At 39.6% G+C, this 24,465-nt stretch overlaps 4 protein-coding genes across 10 annotated transcripts; 3 read left to right on the top strand and 1 right to left on the bottom strand.

The window, feature by feature from the left end:
- The first annotated feature begins 4,084 nt into the window (after positions 1 to 4,084).
- On the top strand, positions 4,085 to 11,224 carry tnxba (tenascin XBa). The gene is made up of 15 exons (XM_003454425.4): positions 4,085 to 4,227; positions 5,617 to 6,804; positions 6,905 to 7,036; positions 7,121 to 8,302; positions 8,390 to 8,512; positions 8,668 to 8,811; positions 8,911 to 9,030; positions 9,106 to 9,261; positions 9,419 to 9,531; positions 9,631 to 9,763; positions 9,851 to 10,002; positions 10,086 to 10,182; positions 10,287 to 10,448; positions 10,536 to 10,699; positions 10,798 to 11,224. Exons 2-15 carry the CDS (start codon positions 5,733 to 5,735, stop codon positions 10,894 to 10,896), a joined length of 3,849 nt encoding a protein of 1,282 aa, XP_003454473.2. The 5' UTR covers positions 4,085 to 4,227; positions 5,617 to 5,732; the 3' UTR covers positions 10,897 to 11,224.
- Positions 11,225 to 11,502: 278 nt separating this feature from the next.
- cyp21a2 (cytochrome P450, family 21, subfamily A, polypeptide 2) lies at positions 11,503 to 18,881 on the top strand. Of its 6 annotated transcripts, none has more exons than XM_019365154.2 (12): positions 11,503 to 11,680; positions 11,842 to 12,021; positions 12,115 to 12,204; positions 12,279 to 12,433; positions 12,526 to 12,621; positions 12,886 to 12,996; positions 13,086 to 13,172; positions 13,345 to 13,425; positions 13,604 to 13,717; positions 13,805 to 13,971; positions 14,868 to 14,971; positions 18,543 to 18,881. In XM_019365154.2, exons 1-12 carry the CDS (start codon positions 11,557 to 11,559, stop codon positions 18,806 to 18,808), a joined length of 1,575 nt encoding a protein of 524 aa, XP_019220699.1. In that variant the 5' UTR covers positions 11,503 to 11,556; the 3' UTR covers positions 18,809 to 18,881. The 6 variants fall into 6 exon arrangements, with proteins under 6 accessions (XP_019220699.1, XP_025767179.1, XP_019220700.1 ...); XM_025911394.1 differs by lacking the exon at positions 18,543 to 18,881 and adding an exon at positions 15,057 to 15,483 and having other exon boundaries at positions 11,504 to 11,680; positions 13,811 to 13,971; XM_019365155.2 differs by lacking the exon at positions 18,543 to 18,881 and adding an exon at positions 15,057 to 15,483 and having other exon boundaries at positions 11,505 to 11,671; positions 11,839 to 12,021.
- Positions 18,882 to 19,536: 655 nt separating this feature from the next.
- LOC102083278 (uncharacterized) lies at positions 19,537 to 22,230 on the top strand. 2 transcript variants are annotated; one of them, XM_019364380.2, is made up of 8 exons: positions 19,539 to 19,669; positions 20,078 to 20,362; positions 20,461 to 20,751; positions 20,830 to 21,102; positions 21,231 to 21,497; positions 21,587 to 21,682; positions 21,803 to 21,828; positions 21,908 to 22,230. In XM_019364380.2, exons 1-8 carry the CDS (start codon positions 19,597 to 19,599, stop codon positions 22,028 to 22,030), a joined length of 1,434 nt encoding a protein of 477 aa, XP_019219925.1. In that variant the 5' UTR covers positions 19,539 to 19,596; the 3' UTR covers positions 22,031 to 22,230. The 2 variants fall into 2 exon arrangements, with proteins under 2 accessions (XP_025767180.1, XP_019219925.1); XM_025911395.1 differs by lacking the exon at positions 21,231 to 21,497 and having other exon boundaries at positions 19,537 to 19,669.
- Positions 21,997 to 24,281, bottom strand: LOC100703105 (uncharacterized). The gene is made up of 8 exons (XM_019364382.2): positions 24,139 to 24,281; positions 23,523 to 23,834; positions 23,156 to 23,431; positions 23,015 to 23,068; positions 22,738 to 22,917; positions 22,587 to 22,628; positions 22,437 to 22,496; positions 21,997 to 22,300 (listed from the first exon to the last, which is right to left on the bottom strand). Exons 1-8 carry the CDS (start codon positions 24,203 to 24,205, stop codon positions 22,293 to 22,295), a joined length of 999 nt encoding a protein of 332 aa, XP_019219927.1. The 5' UTR covers positions 24,206 to 24,281; the 3' UTR covers positions 21,997 to 22,292.
- Positions 24,282 to 24,465: the final 184 nt, after the last annotated feature.

Below are 24,465 nucleotides of genomic sequence, written 5' to 3'. Positions count from 1 at the left end.
TTTTTCTTCTTTTTACTGCAGCAAAGGCTCTGAGAGGGGTCTCTGTACTCACTGTAATTCCAGTCACCCCCTCACTATATAACATCTGCAGGAAGAAAGGGGAGGAGGGGGTGGCTTTTAGTACACGAGTCCATTGCTGCTCATGGATTTGCACACTGACAAGATAGGGTTCAATCATCTCTTCACAAGCATTACATTTGATATGTATTCCCTAAAATGTGGTCATATTACACAAGTGCAACATGAGGTACTCTGTGCAGTTGTATAACTTGCAGGTAATGCAGAGGAGCGGGGAGAAAACGAGAGGTGCCGGGGTGCACGGGTGAAGTGGCTGAGAACAAGCAAAGGCTTATGTGCTTATATTATTCTAATCTCTGAGTCCAGGTCCAATGTAAGCAACACAGCGCACTGACCATAACTTCAATCACAGCCAGATCAATGTGCGCACTGTTTCAGCCTCACCATTAGACATTTCATTAAATCTGAACCAATAAAAGTTAAATAAATAGTCTGACTTCAGCATCGCATATTTTCATCTCGAGATTGCTTTGGTGTGCTGTGAGCTGCCAACAACACATTTTAAAAAGATGGTGTTTTTTTCTCGTCGAAGTAATCAGTGGCTTGTCGTGACCGAGCAGTTTCGACATGAGTTTTCATATAATAACGTAAACCAAAGAACAGTTGATTTACTGATTACAGTCAGGACATTTGAATTATAATTACCAATCAAGTTTACGCAACGCAATAAGCTATTCTCACAACAAAAACTGATTGAGGTGCAGTTGAAAAATAAAGTGTTTATTTTTGGTAGATTTGTGTATTGCCCAAAGGGATTTACTGTAAATACACATTTTCCATTCCAAGTACAATCTGACCTGCTCTGGCCTACGAAAAGTGCTTGAGCAACATCTGGGGGAAATTTGAAGTGCGCTCATATAATCAGGTGTATTTTCTCAGGTGTGCAGTTGCCATAGGTGTTGATGGCACGTCTACAACCATTTTTTTTTCCAAAGGCCAAGAGAGGGTCAGCAGTTTGAGGGTGGTCTACGATGTCGAGTGGAGTAAAAGGCACAGGTGTTTCAGGACGCTGCCGCAAGATAAAGCGGGACCCACCACTTAGCAGTCCATGCTGCGCTGACTTTTTGTTTTTCACTTTGTTTAGCGTGATTTGATCTGTTAACAGGATCAAACTTTGCCACAGAAGGTGGATAGGGGAATACCACTCAGCTTCTTCAGTTTCAGTTTTCAAATCAACATTTGCATCTGAAAAAGAATATACCTGACTTTCCCATTACTTTGTTACTGGTTTATTTGACTTCTGTGACTCAGAGATTAATTTACAAACAGACAGGAAAGTTTTGTAATTTAATAAAAGAAGCTACAATTTAACAATTATAGCTGTAAAAACACACAGTGGTGTCAATATAACTAAATACCATAGTTCTGAATGCCTCAGACGACTGCTGCTGTTCAGTCTTATAGTTTTCTCTTCCCAAAGGCAGGTCACAAGTAATCTGTTCTGTTTGTTTGTCTGTCTGTTTATATTGAGTATTGAGTAATAATAATGTGGTATTAAGTAATATATCATATGAAAGGGCATGAAAGGAACAGACTTCAAAGTTTTTCAGGGATGCCCTACGGCGCTACAATCACACCATAAAGTGTTACAAAATCAAACACTACATGAATATATCTTATCTCGGTTTTTTACAGCTTATAGAAGCCAAAGATTTCAGCCATGTCTGCTCCAATCATGCGGGTAATAATTAAATACACAGTTTTAGTATCTAAGGTCATAGGTCAAAGGTCAGACATGAGAGTGCTGTTATAAAAGCAGCTGATGTCAACATCATTAAACGTCAAAGTTCACAAATAGTCCTTGGCCTTTGGGGGGAGTTGCGCTCTGTTGTTTAGACTTGAGTCTCACTCTATAAAAGCTCATAAGCCACATCATTTTTTTATCAAGTCAAGTCTCAGTTTAGACTAAAGTTACTAAAATAGTAATAGTAATAGTAAAGTTTAATGATTTTGTTAACTTGGAAAACTAACTAAAATAAAATGAAAATATAGAGGGAGTATCTCAACTGAGTTACCTAAATGTTTCCTCTGGCATATTATCTAAATGTAATGCTACTCAAAAACACTAAAACTAAAACTGAAACTCATAAAAACTAAACTACAACTAAACATTTCCAACCAAAAGGAAAACTACACTAAAACAAGCAAACCCACCCTGAGAGCTTTAGAGCTTAAACTAACAACCAGTTATCATTGCTGAAACGCCTGCTCTACACAGCGTCTATCTTCAGGGCAGTTGGTTTGAATTGCTATAAGTTGTTTTTGTCTCGTGGTTCAAGAAAGACAGAAAAAATAAATGTACTGAAGGCTATACAACTTTATACCGTTTTTTAAGATGAGGAATTATGTTATGTTGCGTGTAAATACAAAACTGTGTATAGGGATTGAACCAGTATTACCGAGACAGAGAAAACACACAATGGAGCTCTATCAGTGATGGGCTGGCCTCCCCACAGTCTGGACTGCAACACTGTACTGACAAGTATTGACTTTCAAGCTTGTTAGAATTATGCAAACTCTGTTTTTTCCTCATATACTTTATTTCTGCGTACATTTGCACATATATCAAGAAATCCATTTCACATATTTCAAGTTAATATAAAGAACAGATGATACAAAACTGTATGTAGAATACAGTGGGTACTCTAATATGAAGGTACAATGAAATCCAAGCAGCAGACACTGGTATAGTGTAAAACCTATATAATATACTGTTATATTTTTAAATAAGAAACTATTGCTGCAGTTTACATTACATTAGGTACACTGTAAAATAACTCTACAATAACCTTTTTGTTGCCAGCTTTCTGTAATTTAACAGGAGTACTGTTAATGCCACTTTTAAGAAAGCAAGTGAAGCCAGCAACTTTGCTGTGCAGCATCAGCTGTTAATGTTGCACTCCCGCCGGCCTATGCAATTATTGTCGATTTTTATACATTTACTATCTGCTTATCATTGACATTCCAATACCGCAACAGTGTATTGTAAGTTGCTTGTTGTGTCTACCAAGAAAAACCTAGCTATGTCAAGATATTTGCAACAAAAGTATGAAATAACAAAAGCTGAATAACTGACGACTTACACACACAGACACACACACACTGTAACATATATGGATTGAGCAGACGTAAAAGTAAAAGAAAACATGCTTCTTCTGTATCACCCATAGTTTCTTACCTCTTATGTTTCTTATGTTAGCTCAGTGTCTTAACCTATATGCTCTCTTGTACATTTAGATGAATGTCACTTACATACCTTGTTTGCTCTACACCCTTGATATAGCCTATTTGTTTTCATGTGGTTTACAAAAGGTGGGTTGGTGGGTGGCCATCTTGTCTGAGATGCAACGCATCCACAGAGGATTCCTTAAATCTGGTGGATATTTGGTCACTTACATAACTCCCACGTAGTTACATCTCATTACTTCCAACAAACAGCCAATTCATATAGAGAGAGGTTCCTGTCCCCCAGAGTCTGCTCTGAATGCCCACAGTGTTATGTATTCCAGATGAATCATGATTCTCACACCGGGGCTTTATTCAGCCAAAAACTGTGTGCTGCTAGCAGCAACCTTTGGTATAAGGCAAGTTACATGTGACAGACATTTGTGAAATAACTGCTATACAAGCTGCAAAGCTGAGTCATAATAATTTTAAATTAAATCGATAAGATTTAATTGATTGATTTAAACAATTCAGCAATTCAGTTGCTGTGTTCAACATATCAGTGTGTTATTTAGACAAACTAAATGAAGTCATCTTGAATCAACTCTATAATGGTGGATTTTATGCTATATGAAGCAAAAATGTGCTTTCTTTATGCAAGCAAATAAAACAGAGTAACTTGTCATGTTAGATACAGAAACCAGTGTAAAATACCATGCCTTTTTGTAAGTCCAATACAAATATTTTTCATGGTGGTTGAGAGAGTGGGACCATAAGATTTGGTAAAGGGTGCGGGGGGTGGGGAGGTGGGGGGTTTTCCTTAAGTAGGAGCAGACTTTATCACTCTCCTCCTTTCTAGTGGTGGTCCTTCTTCTCACCTCTTTCCTCTCAGGTTAGATGAAGAAGTTCTGTGTCCGCTCTTCCAATTAGATGGAGGGAGAAAGTCAAAGAAAGAGATAAAGAAAGAACCAAGTCATTATTCAAGTAAGTGCAACTTTTTATTCCCCTTTTTTGTAAAGATAGAGTGAAAACTGCAATTATTGGACTAACTAGCATCCTACTTTCAGGTGTGTTTGTGTGGATGGGTTTTTAATCTTATTGTTTATTTGCAGAGAATAATGTTATAATTTTCTGTGTCTTAATGAGTAGAAAGGGCTCTGGTGTTGATTCTTTCCTTGTTTTATTTACAGTGAAAAGGATTTATAAATAGTAGTTTTTGTGAGTGCAGTGGAAAAACATTGCAATATTGCATTATTGTTACATTATTGCTAAATTTTTCCTTTTAGGTTTAACGCCTTTTCATGGAGTCCAAATGAATTCTATCATTGTTCAACACATTCTGTTTTAGAAATAAAGAATACTTATTAATTCAACCAGCACTGAAGCCCATTTAAAAGCAAGGCTGGACGTATTTTCTTTTGTGGTTTTATGAGTTGTGGGTGACAAGCTTTAAGTAACCGTCTGTATAGTGAAAGACATACAGTGTCCCACAGTTCTTACAGTAAAGCTCTGTTACCTGGCCACATAGTCTCAGTGGCACACTCTGAATTTCCCACTCAGGTCACCTTCTTCCTTCCTGCTCAGTGTCCAGTGACTTAGCCCTTACTTGGTTTGAACAGCAGTCACTTTACGACTGAACACTTGGAACACTTCTGAATATCTGGATGCATATTTGTGTCAATTTTTACAGCAGCTTTATTGTAAAAAGCACATAACAAATGTTTGGACGTTTTTCCTAGTTATGAGTATTTAGGTATATAGTATATTTATAGTATATATAAGTGGCAAAGCTCAAAGGAAATACTTAAAATGTCATTTAAATAAATCTGCTTGGTTAGTTCTAAAGGTCAGCTCACAGCATACAGCTGCTGCATTAACACTTTAACACCTAGTGTATCATATCTGATATTGGATTTTTGAGAGTTCTTCATTGTATGTGTATTTTCCTCTCTGGAAAAACTTAAAACAATTGAAAAATAGATTTTTAAGCAATAGACTTCAAAAAACAAACAACAAAAACAATTAGAATTTTGAGGTAAGTTTGTTTTTCAGAAAAAAAATCTAAATGTTTTTTTAAACGGAATAGAAAAAGTAAGTCGTTATTATCCAGAAATGGACTAGGCCTTTGTCTTGTCAGTTAACCACTTTTTAAATTGCTGCCAGTCTCTGATTAGCCAGTTCTACTGAGGAGCTTTAAGTGTGAATGGGAGCTCTGTGAATGTGATGTTGGCCAGTCCTGTAAAAGATATATGTATGCTCATTAAAGTCCTACTTGAAACTCAAAAATCAGCAATAAAATTGCCTACGTTAGTGTTTCCTGCATTCAACTCTGCCATAATTCAGCTCTTTCTTTATTTCTGTCTTCATTTCCAGGTGAGACCTGGCAAAGAAAAACGCAAAGTATAGAGGAAGGAGTTCATAGATTTACAGTAACATAAATTCAGTTCCACTGAAGCAACAGCATCTCTGACCACAGTTGCTGGATCAAAATGTTATTTACTCTAGGACTACTCCTCCTTCTCACCCCATTTCCCTCTATTCAAACCACAACCAATGAGAAGAGAGACTCCACAGGAAGTGATGCGACCAAAGCCAGTTCAGCATTTACCCGTTCAAAACCAAAAACCACTGCTCTCCCTGACAAACAGACCAACCAGCTCACCCTTAAGCCAAATGCCATCAATCAGACAGTTTTACCCACTCCAGCTACCAAGCAAAAATCTCCAACAGCCAATGTTACACCGACCACCAAAGGAAGGCACAGCCCAACAGTAATTCAAACCACTCCGTCAGCGGTAAAGGCTACTACACCCAGAAGCACCCTCTCAAACAAAGACAAGCACACAGTCCCAGTTAACCAGACTAAGTCCCCTAAGTCGGCCTCAGGTGGTGAAGTAAAAGGAAGCAAAGACAAGCATTCCCCCACTGGAACTCTAAATGTTCAGCCAACATCCACAAAGACTGCTTCATCCAGCGGTGCTAAACACACCAAACACAAACTTCAGCCCTCTGGCAATCACACTATTCTAATTAGGTCTCCTTCAACTGATCATGGGAATACTGCCAAAGACAGGCCTGCCACCACCGTAGTTCAAAATACTCAGTCAACATTTACAAAGTCCACTGCTGCCACAAAAAACAAGCCCGCACCATCTGTCAATCAAACTGTTGTTGATAGGTCCCCCACCATCAATGACGTGAAGTCCAAGGGCAAGCCTTCTCCCACAAAAGTTCCAACTGTGTTGCCACCGGAGACTCCAGCAAAGACAACTGACAAAGAAAAGGTCACAACCTCTGCCAATGACACAGTTTCAATCAAAGAATCCGGCAAAGACAAGCCTGCCTCTTCACAGCCCATCAAAGTGGTTATCAGTGAGGGCTGCGACTCAAGCAGCACCAAGGAGCAGGAGCTGAAGCTGAAACCTGGTGCTCCACTCGTGATGACTCATAAGATCAGCTTGTTGCCTGGTGGCTGCAGTGGAGAGTGTGAGGCTGAAATGGCCGAACTGAAAGGGCGTGTGGCTCGGCTCGAAAGAGAGATGTCCTTTCTCAAAGATAAATGTATCATTTTCTTATGATTTATTCACCCTATTTTATCATTTTAAACACTATTCAGTATAGACAGGATTAAACATTTCTTGTTCTGTTTGTTTCTGCCCAGGTCCGTGCTCTGCAAACTGTCCAAATGACTGTGGCGACAATGGGAAATGTGAGAAGGGTAAATGTATCTGCCACAAAGGATTCATGGGTCTAGACTGCAGTAAGTGTGCACCAGGAGCTGAGTGTAGCAAAAGTAAGTGATGTTTGCACTAAAATAGAAAAAATAAATATTTTTATGTAACCTTTGAATGATGCAGCCTCTCCCTGGGCTTTTCAGAAACTAGCAAAGGGAGCACCAGCCAGCCAACAGTGGAGACTGTAATCCTGCAGGTGAAAAAAGGAAAGGACAGCATGCAGGAGAAAAATACCAAAGCAGAACAAACACTTTTCCAGAAGAATGTGTCTCAGACTGACACTACACCTAAAGAAGCTACTAATGCCAAAGGAGCTGTTGATAAAACACAAGTGAAAGAAGACACCGCTGTGAAGAAAACAACTACTAAAGGTTCTTCAAATCCTGAAAACACCAGTCGCCCAACTGTTGACAAAAGTCTCCCAAAACAAGAGGAAAACAAGAAGGAGGTAACCCGAAAAGGCAAAACAACACCCTCAGTCTCAGAAACCAATATTAAAGACGGGACTGGCAGCAGAACATTTTCAACGTCCGACCATCTGAAAGATGAACCACAAAATAATGCAACACAAAGCAATGTGAAGAAAGTTTCTAAAACTGACACAACCATCTCCAAGGACACGGGGACAACCAAAACCAAAACAGACAAGGACATTTTGGAGCAATCCACGAAGGGTGAAAAGAATGTATCTCAGTCATCCGGCCATAAACCAAATAAGACAGGTAAATTAGACACTCTAACTGTGCAGTCCTTGGACAAAAAAACTGACAAAACTGGGAAAGGAACACAAATAAATCTGGATGTATTGAATCGAACCGTTGGAGCTGCGTCAGATAAGGCTAAATCTCATCATGACAAAACAACTCACCATGACTCAGGGATCAGCATCAAGAGGACTGGAGGATCGGGATTAGGATCTGTGAAGGCTGTAAACATATCTTCCCACAGCTTCACAGTCACATGGTTAGCACCCCAAGGGATGTTTAGGAACTTCACTGTGATCAGAAGAGAGCCACAGACAGAAGGCGATGAAGATGCGTACGAGGACTTTGAGGCGGAAGCTCTTCCAGGACAAAAGACCTCTGCAGCTAGGAACGCAACTGAAGTCTTAGTACAGAGTGAGAGCACCAACACAACTGCCTCCTCCAGAAAAGCTGATGGATCAAAAGTTAAAGCTGACACCAAGAGGATCTCGATGGTGGTCCCGGGTAATGTGCGCTCTGTGGAGTTCAGTAATTTGCGGGCAAACACGCGCTATGTCCTGCATATATATGGTACAGCAGCACAGAGAAGATCAAAGATTCACAGAGTAATTGCAACTACAGGTAATAACAGCAGGAAAACATTTATGCATAAGTCCATCAATATCTAAGCAAATAATACACTATATTGTACTTTTTTTCTCTTGCTAGGTCCTGAGCCAGCCACAGAGATAGTTTTCAGTAATGTCACAGAGTCTTCTCTCAATGTTTCCTGGTCCAAACCAAAGACGACGTTCACAGGCTTCAGGGTCACATACACCAACATTTTAACAGGTCTGTTAAGTGCTGCTTATATTGTTTATCTCAGACCAGAGTTATCCAGCATAAAACACTTAATTAATCCCAGCTCAACCCAGGTGAAGGTTAATGCCAGTTTATTAGGAAATGTTCTTAGTGTCTCATTGTGGTGCTTATTGTCGTCCTGACAGGGGAGAGCCGCTTGGTGACCGTGGGCTCTAAGCAGTCTTATGTTGTTCTGTCCAAGCTGTCTGCTGGGTCTTCCTACATAATCACTGTAACTACGACACAAGGCCAATTCCAGAGTGATCCACTCACATCCGTCATCACCACAGGTACAATCTTAGACAAGTTTACTATAATAAAAGGCTACTTTCTTTGTCTTGGAGTGCAAAAATAAAACATAAACACTGTGTATAATATCCGAACTGCAGTGCCCGCCCCTCCAACGCATCTTCAAGCCGTCAATGTGACAGACACCAGAGCTGTGCTCCAGTGGACTCCCAGTCTGGGAAAAGTAGACCGCTTCGTCATCAGCTACGAGTCCTCTAAGAGTGAGTGTGGCTGCACTGACATAATGACTGATGAATAAGTGCTGGTGACTAAGCGGAGTGCTCTTCTTGCCACAGCTCCTAATGTGACAGTGACCGTGACCTTGTCAGGAAATACAGTGGAGCACCAGCTGAGAGGCCTGCAGAGAGGCACCCTCTACAGGGTCAAAGTGCTGAGCCAGAAGGACAGTCTGCAGAGTATGGCCATCTCAACAACATTTACTACTGCAAATGGTGAGCAAAAGGGTGGGAAAATGAAGTAAAATCATAATCTTAAACAAGAGAGAATAAAATAATCCTTTATGGATGAGCAACCTAGAGAGTATGTTTAGTTTTAAGTGAGTAAACTTAAAAAAAGAAAAACTGCCAAGGGGCTTCTTGTGTCTCTCAGTGGTCAAAGCCAGTGAAGTTGGGGCTCGAAGTGCAGTTATAGCTTGGAGAGCCACCCCTGCCATTTATCACAGCTACAAAGTGCTCTATCAAGCGGCCGGAGAGGAGACAAAGGTGGGTTGCAATTTTTGATCTTTGGTATACAATAATTAAAGAGAGACCCAACTTTTACAGAATTTCAAAGCTCTGTGTGTGTTTCTGTGTTTATATTAGGAGGTGATTCTGGAGCCCACCGTCACAGAGTACAAGTTGACTGGGCTTTTGCCCATGTCCCGCTATTTTGTTGTGGTGCAAGGCGAGAGAGATGGACAGTATGTATCTGTTGTCACCACAGAATTCATCACAGGTATGCATTTTACATGTTGCAATGTAATCCCAGCTAATGTACCTGCTCCATCTTGTAATTACTCTAAAAACTAACTTTATCTGTTAGGAAAACTGCGCTTCCCTTTCCCTACCGAGTGTTCTCAGGAGCTGCTGAATGGAGCTCTGCACTCAGGAGAGTTGGACATCTACCCTCAAGGACGAGAGGGGCGAGCAGTTAGAGTCTACTGTGACATGGAGACTGATGGAGGCGGCTGGACAGTAAGACAAACTGCAGTCACTTGAATAAAAGTCCAAAATAGACTTTTATTTGGGTTTTAGACAGCGGTCTCTGTGTTTTGCAGGTGTTCCAGAGGAGGATGAATGGAAAAACTGATTTTTTCAGAACATGGAGTGAATACAAAGCTGGCTTTGGAAACCTGAGTGAAGAATTCTGGCTTGGTACAGTATAAAGCAAGCTTCTAATCACTTATCTGATTCAAAGTGTTTTGTTTTATTTTCACTACATCTGCTTAAACGGCATATGTTCTCCCAACTCCCACCAGGAAATGAGCTCCTGCACAACCTGACTGATGTTGGCCCTGTGAGTTTGAGAGTGGATATGCGATCTGGAAACCATACCGTCTACGCTCACTACACGAACTTCTCTGTCGATTCAGAGACGAGGCACTATACGCTCACCGTGTCTGGCTACACCGGAACAGCAGGTCCACTTTCAAAAACTGCATTAAAACACAACAAGTGCAGTTATACCTGACAATTTGGATCTTAATATCAATGCACTTTTCTGACAGGTGACTCTATGAGGTACCATAACGGTCGTCCATTCTCAACCCGAGACAAGAACCCTGATCCTATGGGGATCCACTGTGCCAAGGCCTACATGGGAGGCTGGTGGTATAAAAACTGTTACAAGGTCAACCTCAATGGTCTTTATGGCATCAACAGTAACAATCAGGTACGATTGTACTCTGCTGATTTCTAAATGTTTTTATCTTTTGTTATAAGGCACACTGGCCAAATATGATAGATATTCTTTTTCTGTTTCTGCTCTAGGGAATAGTCTGGATAGACTGGAAAGGTAAAGACTCCTCCATTCCCTTCACTGAGATGAAGTTCAGACCTTCCAGGTTCTCCCCTGCAACTCATGGTTAAGGATGGACCAGCCTCCATGAAAACTCTGCATCTGACAGAAAATTAAAGCTCCAGAAATTTTTGAGAACCTTGGATCTCACAGTTTCTGTGTCTCTGTCCAAATAAAATTACCTGTAGTTGTTTTGATAGCTGCAGCTGTCAGTTCATTTGATTCAATGCGCAAGTAATTTTCTGATCTGTCTGATATGTAACTTTTGTATTCTGCTCTGCCTGACTCATTCATTTCAATACAAATGTGTTTTGTGCCCCAAAATTGTATGACACCCCACTACTACTGTAATTAAACATGCACTGTTTCACTCCATTGGAATAAATGTGGCTAACGTTGGTCCTGTGAGTTTTTATTTCCTGAAAGCAGTTTACAATTTCTCACCTCCCTGCGCTCATCATGTTACAAGATTGAGAAACACAAGCTTGAAAGATTGTAATGTTAACTACTATATTGCGTTAACATGCCCTTTAGTGAGTGCATGTTTATCAGACTGTCTTGTGCTGCATTTATCACATCAACAGTCATGCTGACCTAACAAATATTTGGATGTCCTTGATTATTGCGAAAACACCAAAGACTGTATCAAGCTGATAGGCTTTAAGAGCCGTGAGATGACTATAAATGTTCAGGGCTGCGTGTTGACCACAGCGAGAAGACTCTAAGTGATAATGGAAATATCAATAGTCAGTGTGGGAGCTGCGTTCCTAGTTGTACTGCTGTTCATGGTGCTGAATTGGATTTCTGGTCAGAAACACAAAGATGTTCAGGAAAATCACAAGGGAAGTAAGTCAAGTTGAGTATATATTCACAGTCTTTTTATAGTATATGGTCTTGATGGTTGTAATAAATAATGAAATTAAAAATATGGAGACCTACAAAACTGAAACTGGTTGTTATTCTATATTTTTTGCACCTGTCCATTTTACTTTGTCTTTTCTAATTCTGTATTGGAGATGATTCTAGATTTCTGGACCAGTTTCTTCCCTGCTCCTCATCTCTTTCCCTCCCAGGCCCTACCAGCTACTTTCTAATTGGTAATATGATGGAGCTGAAAAACGATCATCTACCAATTCACCTCACCAATTTGGCACAGCGCTATGGAAGCATTTATCGCCTTAAATGCGGAACAACAAGTAATGATCCATTAATTGATAAATATTGACATTTTTAGTAAAGTTCAGATTGCATAACACCAAAACACTGCACTTATAATCATGTTGTTTCAGCTATGGTAGTGCTGAACACCAGCGAAGTCATAAGAGAAGCACTGGTGAAGAAATGGTCTGACTTTGCTGGGAGACCGATCTCATACACAGGTAAAGAGTTCAGTTCGGTGTACTGGGCTGCGTAGTTGTCATATGATATCATGACCTTAACTCATTTCTTTCAGGTAATATTGTGTCTGGGGGAGGTTGCAACATATCTTTAGGTGACTATACTGAAAAGTGGAGGGCACAACGTCGCCTTGTCCATAGTTCTCTGCAGCGTTGCTGCAAAAAGTCTTTGCATGATGTCATTGAGAGGCAGGCGCTGCATCTGTTAAAGGTACAGTTAAAAAAACTGGAAAAGAAAATTTTAGAAGGAAGATTTAGTATACCAAATGCTCAGGATAAAGCATGGGTTTGTTCACTGTTTAGGTTTTGATGGGCTATAAAGGCCATGCTGTAGATCTGTCAGAGGATTTTACTGTGGCGGCCAGTAATGTCATCACCACTCTGGCTTTCGGAATAGAAGTGAGTATTCTTTTTCCCCTAGTTCTGTTTGTACCTCTAAACACTACTAAATAAATACTGAAATGTTCATCAGTGTGCAGTCATGGTTTATTCTGGTTTGTTTACACTGTGAACTGTAAAAGGTGCTGTTCATGTCGCCCTTCTTAGAAAAGGTACACTCATAATGTTCTGTTGATCAAGAAGTGAAACTCTTGAGGATAAGCACGACAAAATCTTGTTCCCTCTGTTTTTGGACAGTGTGTCTCATTTCTTTGTGTTTTGTAGTATGATAAGAGCTCATCGGAGCTGCAGGAGTTGCACAGATGTCTCAATGAGATTGTTGCTCTGTGGGGCTCCTCTTGGATATCAGCCCTGGACTCTTTCCCACTGCTTAGAGTAAATATTCAACATTTAGACTATCGATCAAAAAAATAAAACCAGTACCATGTTGTGAAAATAATTTCATGTCATTTGTTCTCTCAAAGAAATTACCCAATCCTGTTTTTGCCCGTCTTCTGAAAGAGGTGGTCAGGAGAGACAAAATCATAACAAGACTTCTCAACAATTACAAGGTTAGTGATGTGAGATGATAAGAAAATAGGGCTCTCGTGAATTTAAATCATTCAGATCATAAGGCAAAGAAAAATACTTGATGTGATTTTGTGAAACCAAACACAAAATCACACAAGTTGAAAAATCCAAAAGAACTGTCTTTTAATCTACTTTTGCTATTTGTTTGGGCAGTCACAGGATGAAAAAAATCAGGATGTCATCACAGGATCCCTCCTCCAGGGACTTGACAATCAGAACACAGGAGACAAAGCGGTGCGTACATACAGTGAATACCAGGAGAGATGGTGGGCTGCTTTCCTTAATAAATCACCTGAAGTCCCAATAATTTTACAGACTATGATGATAGAACAAACTTAGTTCAAGACCACAATTAGAAGTGGAAGCATGCAATACTCTAAAAGTACTAAATTACATGTCTTCATGTTCCCAGCTACTAACAGATATTCATGTTCACATGGCAACAGTGGACCTTCTTATCGGGGGAACAGAGACTTCTGCGGCCTGGCTAGACTGGATGGTGGCCTTCCTCCTGCACAGACCAGAGGCACTGGGAATTTTTACCAAAAAAAAAAGTTAAAAACAAAAAACATGTTTTTGTTTTTTTATGCATCCTTTCTAATTTAATCTACAGGTGCAGGAGAGGGTATATGAGGAGCTGTGCACAGTATTGGAGGGCCGATATCCTAAATACAGCGACAGACACAGACTTCCTGTCCTCTGCTCTCTGATCAGCGAGGTGCTCAGACTCAGGCCAGTTGCCCCTTTGGCAGTACCACACAGAGCCATCAGAGACAGCAGGTCAGCTTGCACATAATAAATAGCAGGAAGTACACAACACACAATAAGCACTACTAACTAAGTACCTTTGTGTGTTTGTGTGTCTGTGTGTGTGTGTCTGTGTGTGTGTGTCTGTGTGTGTGTCTGTGTGTCTGTGTGTCTGTGTGTGTGTGTCTGTGTGTCTGTGTGTCTGTGTGTGTGTACCATGTTTACATTTCTTTGTAGGGACCAAAAATTGGAAGTTTTCTATACTTGTGGGGACAAAATCCATGTCCCCACGAGTTTGAAGGCATTTTTTGAGGATCAAAATGTGATTTTAGTGTCAGGCATTCATTTCATTAGGCATTCATTTTTGATAGTTAGGGTTAGGGTAAGCGGCTAGGGAAAGCATTATGTCAATTAGATGTCTCCACAAAGATATGAAAACATGACTGTCTTTGTGTGTGTGTGTGTGTGTGTGTGTGTGTGTGTGTGTGTGTGTCTGTGTGTTTATGTGTGAGATACATGCGCTAGTACAGCCTGACTGAGGTCTCCAGATCTCCCACAGTCTCACATTTCTCCAAAGGGAGTGGTTTTAATTAATGAAGTATGCTGGAATGTGATGCTGGAAGTATGAGGAATTGCAAAGTTTGGCACCGCTCTTCCTCCGAGATCAGACTTATGAAGAGACATCCACTCGGATTACCTTGAGAAAAATGTAATTTATTAAAATAACAAGCACCAGCATTGTTTATTTATTTTATTGTGCAGAAAGAAGATGTGGAGACATTATTTAAATGACACAGGTATACCTGAAACCTGAGAAAACAACAACAAAAAAACCAAACAGGCATACACACATGCAGTTGTCCTGTTATGTATGTGTGTTGCTTGATACTTGGCATTAAGACAAATGTATGACTCCTGCTCATGTTTAGCATTGCAGGTTATTTCATCCCTAAGAACACAGTCATCATTCCTAATCTTTTTGGAGCACATCATGATCCTGAAGTTTGGCCTGACCCATACAGCTTCAAACCAGGTACTGTCCCAAATGCTGGGTGAGGTGTGTTCATTTCACTTGGCTCAGAAAAGTTCAAATAAAGTATTGACACTCTCTCTTTCAGAGCGCTTTCTGAAAGAAGGAGGAGGAAGCAGAGGCAGCTCCACCCGTGACCTGATCCCTTTTGGAGGGGGGGCTCGGCTCTGCCTGGGAGAGTCTGTGGCCAAAATGGAGCTTTTTCTGTTCAGTGCCTACTTGCTGAGAGATTTTCAGCTCCTCCTGCCTGAGAGCGAGACCTCACTGCCTGATCTGAGAGGAGTTGCCAGTGTTGTGCTTAAAATCAAGTCCTATAAAGTTGTAGCACGTCCAAGACCTGTGACTAATCCCTGAGCTGCAGTGGGTGTATTGCTGACTTGTTGTTTGCGTTGGTCATGTGTGTGCAAATTTATGTTTCACATATTTATATTTTCTCTTCTTATTCTTCTTCATTACTACACTTTATTATCAAAGTTATTTGTTCCACCATCACTGAATAAAATGTCCAAACCAAAGTTTTTATTTATTCTGTGGCAATTGTAACCCTGACAAGAGGTGACCACTCTTGCGAAATTAAAACAAACACTGCAGTCAGAAATGTCCCATTCAAGTGCAGACACAAGCTCATCATTTAATCAGCTATAGTGAGTAATTTACCGAGTAGTACATTTACTACACTGTTCAATGGGCAAGACAAAGACCTACCCCACACCTGGTGCACGGCCTTTTGTTACCTAAGCACCTCCCACTAATACGCCCACTATTCTCATTCGGTCTCGCAGGGACCTGGACATTCCCATACACTACATAACACATAGAAAACTCCACTGACTCTTAAAATGTATGGAATAAGTCCAGTTTCTCCTCAGCGCTGGGTTACAGGCGTATCTGCTGTTTGGGTTTCCATCATTAATAGCCTACTCATGATGAAAAGGAATGTAAAAGTTGTTATTTGAAGCTAAATAATAACCCACATGTAAAACACACAGCAGTCACGAGAATTAAAGTGACTGTAGCAGAGTCAACATAAATAACTCTTACAAGTAAAAATAACTCATCTCTTATGACTCATTCTCATGAGCCAAAAGTGAGGTTCCTGTGTCATTTCGTGCAACTGAATGGGTTTGTGGTGTAACGGGAAAGTTAAAAAATGAGAAGTTAATGAAAAGCTTTCTCCTTTTTTTTATATATATATATATTTTTATAATTTATAACAGCCAACTTCGATAGCTAGGGATTGGACTGCCAGGGTCTCTCTTCTTGAATGCCACCCAGCACACGCTCCACCTGACTCTATGTCACCTTCTGGGTTGTAGGCCTACACGAGGGTAGCCCTTTATCCTGGGCAGGGTAAACTGTCCCCAGATCTGACCAATCAGACTACTGCATTTGGCAACAAGTGCACTCATAGCTCAAAAACAGTACTGAAACTACAAATACCTCAGACACATAGCTAAACATAGCTCCAGCTCAATCAACTGAACTGAGTTTAAAGGAACCCGCTGTCATCCTGAAATATGTATGAAAGCCACCACAGACAGAAGGTGCTTCGATGACATCAAAGAAGTGGTGCACTGCTGACCTTAAGCATGAATTAATATACGGTTGCATCTTCATGCAACCTCTGTTCTTGAATCAACTGATGAAAATAATTGCTTTCCCCAGCTCTGCAAACACAGGCCTGTTAGTATCCTACTAATCATTCTGATAGTGGTGGGAGGGTTCTACGTTTACACCAAGAGGAAGCGCAACAAGGATCTGGGGAATAAATCTGATTTATTCTGGATCTGGAGGTTGAATATTTCCACAATGACCACAATGTTTTCCTTCTTGGTCTGCAGCTAATGATCAGCCCAGTACTGAAATGGTAAGATATCAAAAAACAGCATCAGGCCGAGTCAAGCTCACATGCCCTATTTCACTAATGTTGGTGCTCTTCTCCTCAGACTCATGTGTACGAGGTCGTTCAGGATGATCGTAATGAGGAACAACAACAGCAACTACATTTAAAAAGAGAAGCAGCCACTGCAACAACCACTTTTTATGATTTATTACAAGCTGTGAACTAGAGTGAAACCGCACGCTGTTCTTTGTCTTTATCTCAAACTTCAAAATCATCAACAGATGTGGTTTACAAAACCTGTTTGAAAACAGAATTTTTTCTATTCCAAGAAACAGAAATGCACAGTAAATCAGCTCCTCCTTTGCCATGCTACAGACATGCATGCAAGATGTTTTAAAGTAAATGAAAACATGTATGATTACATTGTAAGCATTTTTGAAAAACACGTTTTATTTAAATAATATGATTTTTGGATTACACATTTGTAAATTTTATTTTACACACTCGGGCAAACTACACAGCAAAGATGACATAACTGCAGAGGAAAATCTTCTTCCTTAGCTTGAAAATGGCTAATATTGGACTGCAGTAAAAGAGAGAAATTATTTTTTGTGACAGGCTAAGATTTGAAAATCATAATCAATTGAGAAAACAAGGCATGATACCGCTAACAAGTAACCAAGATTTTGTCTGGCATTTGATACAGACTGTTGATTCGCTGGCTTGGATTATCTGTGAGAAAAGAAAAAGGTTCAAGTCAAGTGTTGAACAGAAAGGCATCAAAGAGGCTAAAAAGCGTAGTGAGAAGAGAGTTTGGCACTCACTCGTCAAAGGTGCAACAATCTCATATGCAGACATACAATTACCTGAATAAAAATAAAACACAGAACTATTTAAACATCTCAATACTACATTAAGTTAGTATGATTGTATGACAGTATGATAAGAATGAAAGAGTTGAAAGTCAGATCAACCCAAAAAGGTGCCTCTAGTGTAACTGTGTGATTCTCTGGGTTTTGCATAAAATGGAACAGCTAGTGAAGAGACAAAGATCAGTCACACACAGGCCTTTTTATTTTTGCTTCCACTTATTTTCATTTCCTTGGCGTTACACAGAAGTCTCCACTTAAAACTATCACCAGTCTTTTGGTTGTTCTTTACCTTATTATGCGATCCATAACTGCCAGTTTCGCTGCATGAGCCACAAAACTGGCCCAATAAATAAAATTAATCATTGTACTTGTGAAAGCTGGGAGAGGAAAATAATAACAGAGAGTTCTTATGGACAAATTTTAAAAAAATAAACAAACAACCGGGAAATAATCAGTTGCTTATTTTTTGCTTTTGTACAGAAAGAAAACTTGCAAAGATAAGAAAACGTAAGAATACAAACTACACACACACGAAACCTGGAAAAATAGCATATTTCTATTTAAATGAACATTTATACACGTACACATTTTTCTGATGTTGTTAAGTTGCTTGTTAACACTGTTTTTAGTTGGCATCATGACAAATATATGACTCCTGCTCATGTTTAGCATTGCAGGTTATTTCATCCCTAAGAACACAGTCATCATTCCTAATCTTTTTTGGAGCACATCATGATCCTGAAGTTTGGCCTGAACCATACACCTTCAAACCAGGTACTGTCCCAAATGCTGGGTGAGGTGTGTTCATTTCACTTGGCTCAGAAAAGTTCAAATAAAGTATTGACACTCTCTCTTTCAGAGCGCTTTCTGAAAGAAGGAGGAGGAAGCGGAGGCGGCTCCACCCGTGACCTGATCCCTTTTGGAGGGGGGGCTCGGCTCTGCCTGGGAGAGTCTGTGGCCAAAATGGAGCTTTTTCTGTTCAGTGCCTACTTGCTGAGAGATTTTCAGTTCCTCCTGCCTGAGAGCGAGACCTCACTGCCTGATCTGAGAGGAGTTGCCAGTGTTGTGCTTAAAATCAAGTCCTATAAAGTTGTAGCACGTCCAAGACCTGTGACTAATCCCTGAGCTGCAGTGGGTGTATTGCTGACTTGTTGTTTGCGTTGGTCATGTGTGTGCAAATTTATGTTTCACATATTTATATTTTCTCTTCTTATTCTTATTCATTACTACACTTTATTATCAAAGTTATTTGTTCCACCATCACTGAATAAAATGTCCAAACCAAAGTTTTTATTTTTTCTGTGGCAATGCACAGAATAACTGCACTGTTGGTGCTTATTAATGTTCGCCAGTAATGGAGGGAAATCATAACAATGATCATATAAATAATTATATTTTTCCAAAATGAAAAACTAAAGTGAGAGGAGTAAAAAATCGTAAAAATGAATGCTGTTAATATATCTACGGACACCACAATGTGAAAGAGCCTTCTTTTTTTGCAGGTTTCATTGAATCTGACAGCACCACCTGGTGGACAAACCTTAAAAATGCACACATAGTGACAGTATATATGTGGGATAGGTTCAGTCTCTCCACAGCACTGGGTTACAGCAGTATCTGCTGTTCGGGTTGTCACACAATTAATAGCATCCTGGTGATGAAAAGGAATGTAGACTTTATTATTAAAAAATAATTTAATTGAAAGGTAAATCACAACAGTCAATCACTTAAAGTGATTGTGACAAGTTTGAATAAACATGACGGAGTCGATCACTACATAAATCTAAATTTCTCTTATGAGTCAATTTCCTCACCTAAACGTGATCTTCATGTGTCATTTCCTGCAAAAGTGTTTTGCAAACTTCTGCTATAAGAGCATTTTGCAATAACAAAGAAAATCTGGAAACAGCAAGATGGACTCGCTTTCACTGTTGGTACTCTGTCTTTTTTATCTCACACAGGCAGCAAGTGGAGATCATCCGGCTGGTAATTACACAAATATATAACACCTATAAATATATATATATATATACACATGATGTAATATATTCACACACGGTACCTGTAGAACCCTCTTGCACATGGCTTGATTTCATCCTCTCTGATTGTTTTCTAACCCACGAGGCACCGTTATGAGAGAAAACTTGTTGGTGTCATAGAAAAATGATTAGTCAGTGGTTACTGATTTTTTTTTTTTACCTTATATAGTATCATAGCAAAATAACCATAACAAAACTAAACTCACAAAATAATTGTGATCTCAGATATTCAATCAGTCCTTTGTGAACTGCTCACACGTACACAGGTGTTACAGTTTTCATTTTGTGGCATATATATAAATTTTAAAAAATCTTTTTAATTAAAAAAAATGCATTTTTCTGTAATTTTCTTCAGTGAACCCTTTGCTGATGGTCGCTGTAGAAGGAGATAATGTTACTTTGCCATGTGGTATACCTTCTATCAAAAGCTGCTCCTCTATCAGCTGGGACATGAGTGCAAATTTTGATCTAACTGATGAGATTATAAATGGAGAAAAACCAACAGCTCCAAACAGCCACAGGTATCGCCTGCTCAAAGACTGCTCTCTGCAGATTACTCAGCTGGTGCTCAATGACGCACGGCTTTACACATGTAAGAGTGGAACCCTCAAGTCAAGTGTTTCACTTCGAATTCTTTGCAGTAAGTGTTTTTGCTTCACACCTTCTTTTTGTTTTTTTGTTTTACATAGAGAAATAGTAAACAAAAATATCACAATGCTCACTTTTTTTATCCACCAGTTACTGAAAACTCACTTCCTGCAAATGACAAACAGATGGAGCTTCATTGTTACCTCAGTACAGAGAAAGGAGCTGACCCCTGTTTCAACCACAAAGAGCTCCAAATCAAGTGGAGCACTGAGGATGATACACCAATAAATGGAAGTAGATTTGTAATTGAACATCCACATAATTGCTTTTCTAAACTGATCATTAAGAAAAAATTGACAGACCACCACAGAAAATGGAGATGTCATCTAACTCAGAATGACCTTGTTAAAGCCACCATCAGTTATACGACAACAGTAGAAGGTGCTACACAGCCCATACACAAAATGAAAAATGTTGCTCAGTATGTACAAAGTGTGACCAGTTCTCCCTTTCACCCAGATGGACTAGAGGAAGTGTTTGCCACAGTGGGTGAGTCAGTACTATTGACTTGTGGCAACACTTCCACTCCTGATATGAAGTGGACTTTGCGTGAAAAGCAACTGAGAGATGCTAGTTCACCCGATAATGGCCAAATAAAAGCATCGCATGTGAATCAAGATTCCTCTCTGGTCATTAGCAGACTGAGCTCACTGCATGCTGGAGACTACCAGTGTTCACACTCCACTGATAAAAAAGATGTGCTCAATAAATTCAGGCTGCATACCCTTGATGGTAAGTATTAAAGCTCTCTAGATGCAAGTATATATATATATGTATATATATATGTGTGAAATAGAGAGAGATGGAGAGATAGATATCGATATCTGATGTTTCATCTCTCATGTTCTACATGTTTACAGTAACTGCAATGCCTGCAGGGCTCAGAGGAGAGAATCTCACCTTGACCTGTGCACTTACCTGTGCCACAGAATGTGAAAAAGACTTTGAATTAAGTTGGTCAGGAAGTGCCCACAAAGGTTGGCAGAGTGAATTAATGAATATCAATAATACTCTGATAAAGAAGTTATTTCTCCCAGAGTCATCAGTGCGATCATACGGAGATATAACATGCTCTGTGCACAGAGAGGGCGCTCTGGTAGCATCAAAAAAGTGGCGCGCCGTTGACTGTAAGCATGAATTATGTACTGTTGCCTTTTCTGCTGAATGCACCCTCTATTTATGACTAAACTGATCGGAAAATTATTACTTTCCCCAGCTCTGCAAACACCTGCCTGGGTAGCCCTGCCTCTAGTCATCCTGATAGTGGCGGGTGGGCTCTACATTTACAAGAGGAAGCGCAACAAGGATCCAGGTACTGAATGTGCTTCAGAAATTACAACCAAACAACAGCTACAACATGAATTACTCTAAGGCTTTGATGGAGATTGAATATTTCCACAATGACCACAATGTTTTCCTTCTTGGTCTGCAGCTAATGATCAGCCCAGTACTGAAATGGTAAGATATCAAAAAACAGCATCAGGCCGAGTCAAGCTCACATGCCCTATTTCACTAATGTTGGTGCTCTTCTCCTCAGACTCATGTGTACGAGGTCGTTCAGGATGATCGTAATGAGGAACAACAACAGCAACTACAATCAAAAAGAGAAGCAGCCACTGCAACAACCACTTTTTATGATTTATTACAAGCTGTGAACTAGAGTGAAACCACATGCTGTTCTTTGTCTTTATCTCAAACTTCAAAATCATCAACAGATGTTTTTTACAAAACCTGTTTGAAAACAGAATTTTTTCTATTCCAAGAAACAGAAATGCACAGACATGCATGCAAGATTAGAAAAAAATAAACATGATTGGTTACATTATAAGCATGCAAACCTATCTACTTTTGAAAATCCAACCCACACTGCAAGGATGAGATAACCGCAGAGGAGAATATTCTTCCTTACTTGAAAATGGTTGTTATTGGACTGCAACAAAGGAGAGAAAAATGTTTGGGGTTTTTTGGTTTTTGTTGTTGTTGGGTTGTTTTTTGTTGACATGATAAGATTTGAACATTTTAATTTGAACAATTTCATAAAGGAGGCAAAACTTCATACAACTTACAGGTAGCTAAGCTTTCGTCTGCTATTTGATACAGACTGTTGATTCGCTGGCCTGGAGTATCTGTGAAAAAAGAAAAAATCTAGTCAACTGTTGAACAGAAAGGCATCAAAGAGGCTAAAAAGCGTAGTGAGAAGAGAGTTTGGCACTCACTCGTCAAAGGTCCAACAATCTCATATGCAGACATACAATTACCTGAATAACAAGAAAACACAGAACTATTTAAACATCTCAATACTACATTAAGTTAGTATGATTGTATGATAGTATGATAAGAATGAAAGAGTTGAAAGTCAGATCAAACCGTTAAAGCGCCTCTGGTGTAACTGTGTGATTCTCTGGGTTTTCCATCTACGGTACACAACGAATCCAATCACAGCAGCAATTATGATCATCCCCAAAATGACACAGACCACAACTGCAATTAAAGCATCATTGCTCTCCTCCTTCCTTTGTGACAGAGATATATCATTGGCTTTTGGTGCTAAAGCGAACAAGGAGAAAGTTAAAGCAACAATATAGTGAACATATAATCATAAATATGATTTAATGAATGTGCAAGACAGCAAAGGCAAACAGACCTGGCAGACTCGGAGTTTTTGTTGGAATAACCGGAACCGTTGTGGTCACCACAGCTTTGTTGAAGAAACAGGAATCTTACATATTATTTGTGTGTATGTTTGATCATTGCTTTTGATATGTAAAAGAAAAACATCACTGACCTTGTACTTGTAGATTGGTGTTAAAGCAGCGCTGAGTTTTACCAAGCATGTAACTGCATGTATACCAGCCACTGTCGCTGGTGTTCACAGACTGGAAAGTCAGAGATGTACCATTAGTTTTGGCTTTGCTGGGGTCGAGTGATTCACGCGTGTCTCCTTTCTGGATTGCCCAGGAGATGTTTTGAGGTTCTTGTTGTCCAGTTGTCAGGTTTACTGGGCAGTTTAACTTGGCAGGCATGCTGGGTGCTGCCTTCACAGGTTCAAGGACTTTGCAGTCTGCAAGATCATAACAAATCATGTGACACACCAGCAAGATATTTGCTTGTAAAGTAAAGTAAAGTAAAGATAAAGTAGTAAAAAGTTTTACCTTTTATTTTCAAAGATATGTTTTTGGCCGCAACACGGTCCCATCCTTTCCACGTTTCACAAGTGTACAGTCCTTGATCAGATTTTTGAGGTTTTGTCAGAGTTAAGCACTTTTGTCCATTTCCATCAGCTACCCATTTTACACGCTTATTCACGTCTTTGCTCGCTGTAGGCCATTTAAAAATAACCTTCCCTTGATCTGTAACAAACGATGTCACGCTGTATCTGTAGCAGCTGTTTGGATCCATGTCATTTAGACTGAAACAAGTGAGAGCTACATCTTCTTCTTGAACAGCTAAGATGGTCTCAGTATCTGTTAAGCCAAAAGTTAAATAATGAGTCTAAATGTACTAATACATGCATCGCATTCAAGGAAGCAAGTACCTCATTTTTGCTGGTTAGAAAGTCTGCACCAAAATATGCAATATCAGATTAGCAGCATATTTTTAGATTCATGGCATATAATTAAATTGCATTTGTTGTTAAATAATTTTTGGAGCCAAGATGATATACGCTGAATAAACCTTTACTTATTTAATTACAAATGTATTAAACATATTTAAAAAGCGTTTATTTTTATGCAATCAGATCCAGACATTATCTGCAGAACTGCTTACCTCCAAATCCTGATGCGACATTCAACAGAATTAAAGAAAGGTAACCCTGGAGATATAAATGCAACATGTTCTGTGTAATGCAGCTAGTGAAGAGACAAAGATCAGTCACCTCTAGACCTTTTTATTTTCACTTCCTTGAAGTTACATAGAAGTCTCAACTGGAAACTACCATCAGTCTTTTGGATGTTCTTTACCTGATTATGTGATCAACAATACCACAGTGTGGCAAGAACAAGGCATTACAGTTGGCCAGTTTTGTGCTTTGTGGGCTCTTGTTTAAAGCTGGGAAAAGAAAGTGATAAAGCTGCACTAAAGTTATTTCCAAAC

The sequence above is a fragment of the Oreochromis niloticus genome, linkage group LG11 (assembly GCF_001858045.2).
Source record: "Oreochromis niloticus isolate F11D_XX linkage group LG11, O_niloticus_UMD_NMBU, whole genome shotgun sequence".
NCBI classification, from domain to species: Eukaryota; Metazoa; Chordata; class Actinopteri; order Cichliformes; family Cichlidae; genus Oreochromis; species Oreochromis niloticus.
The sequence above is the reverse complement of the archived record's forward strand: the minus strand, read 5'-3'. Positions and strand labels throughout refer to the sequence as shown.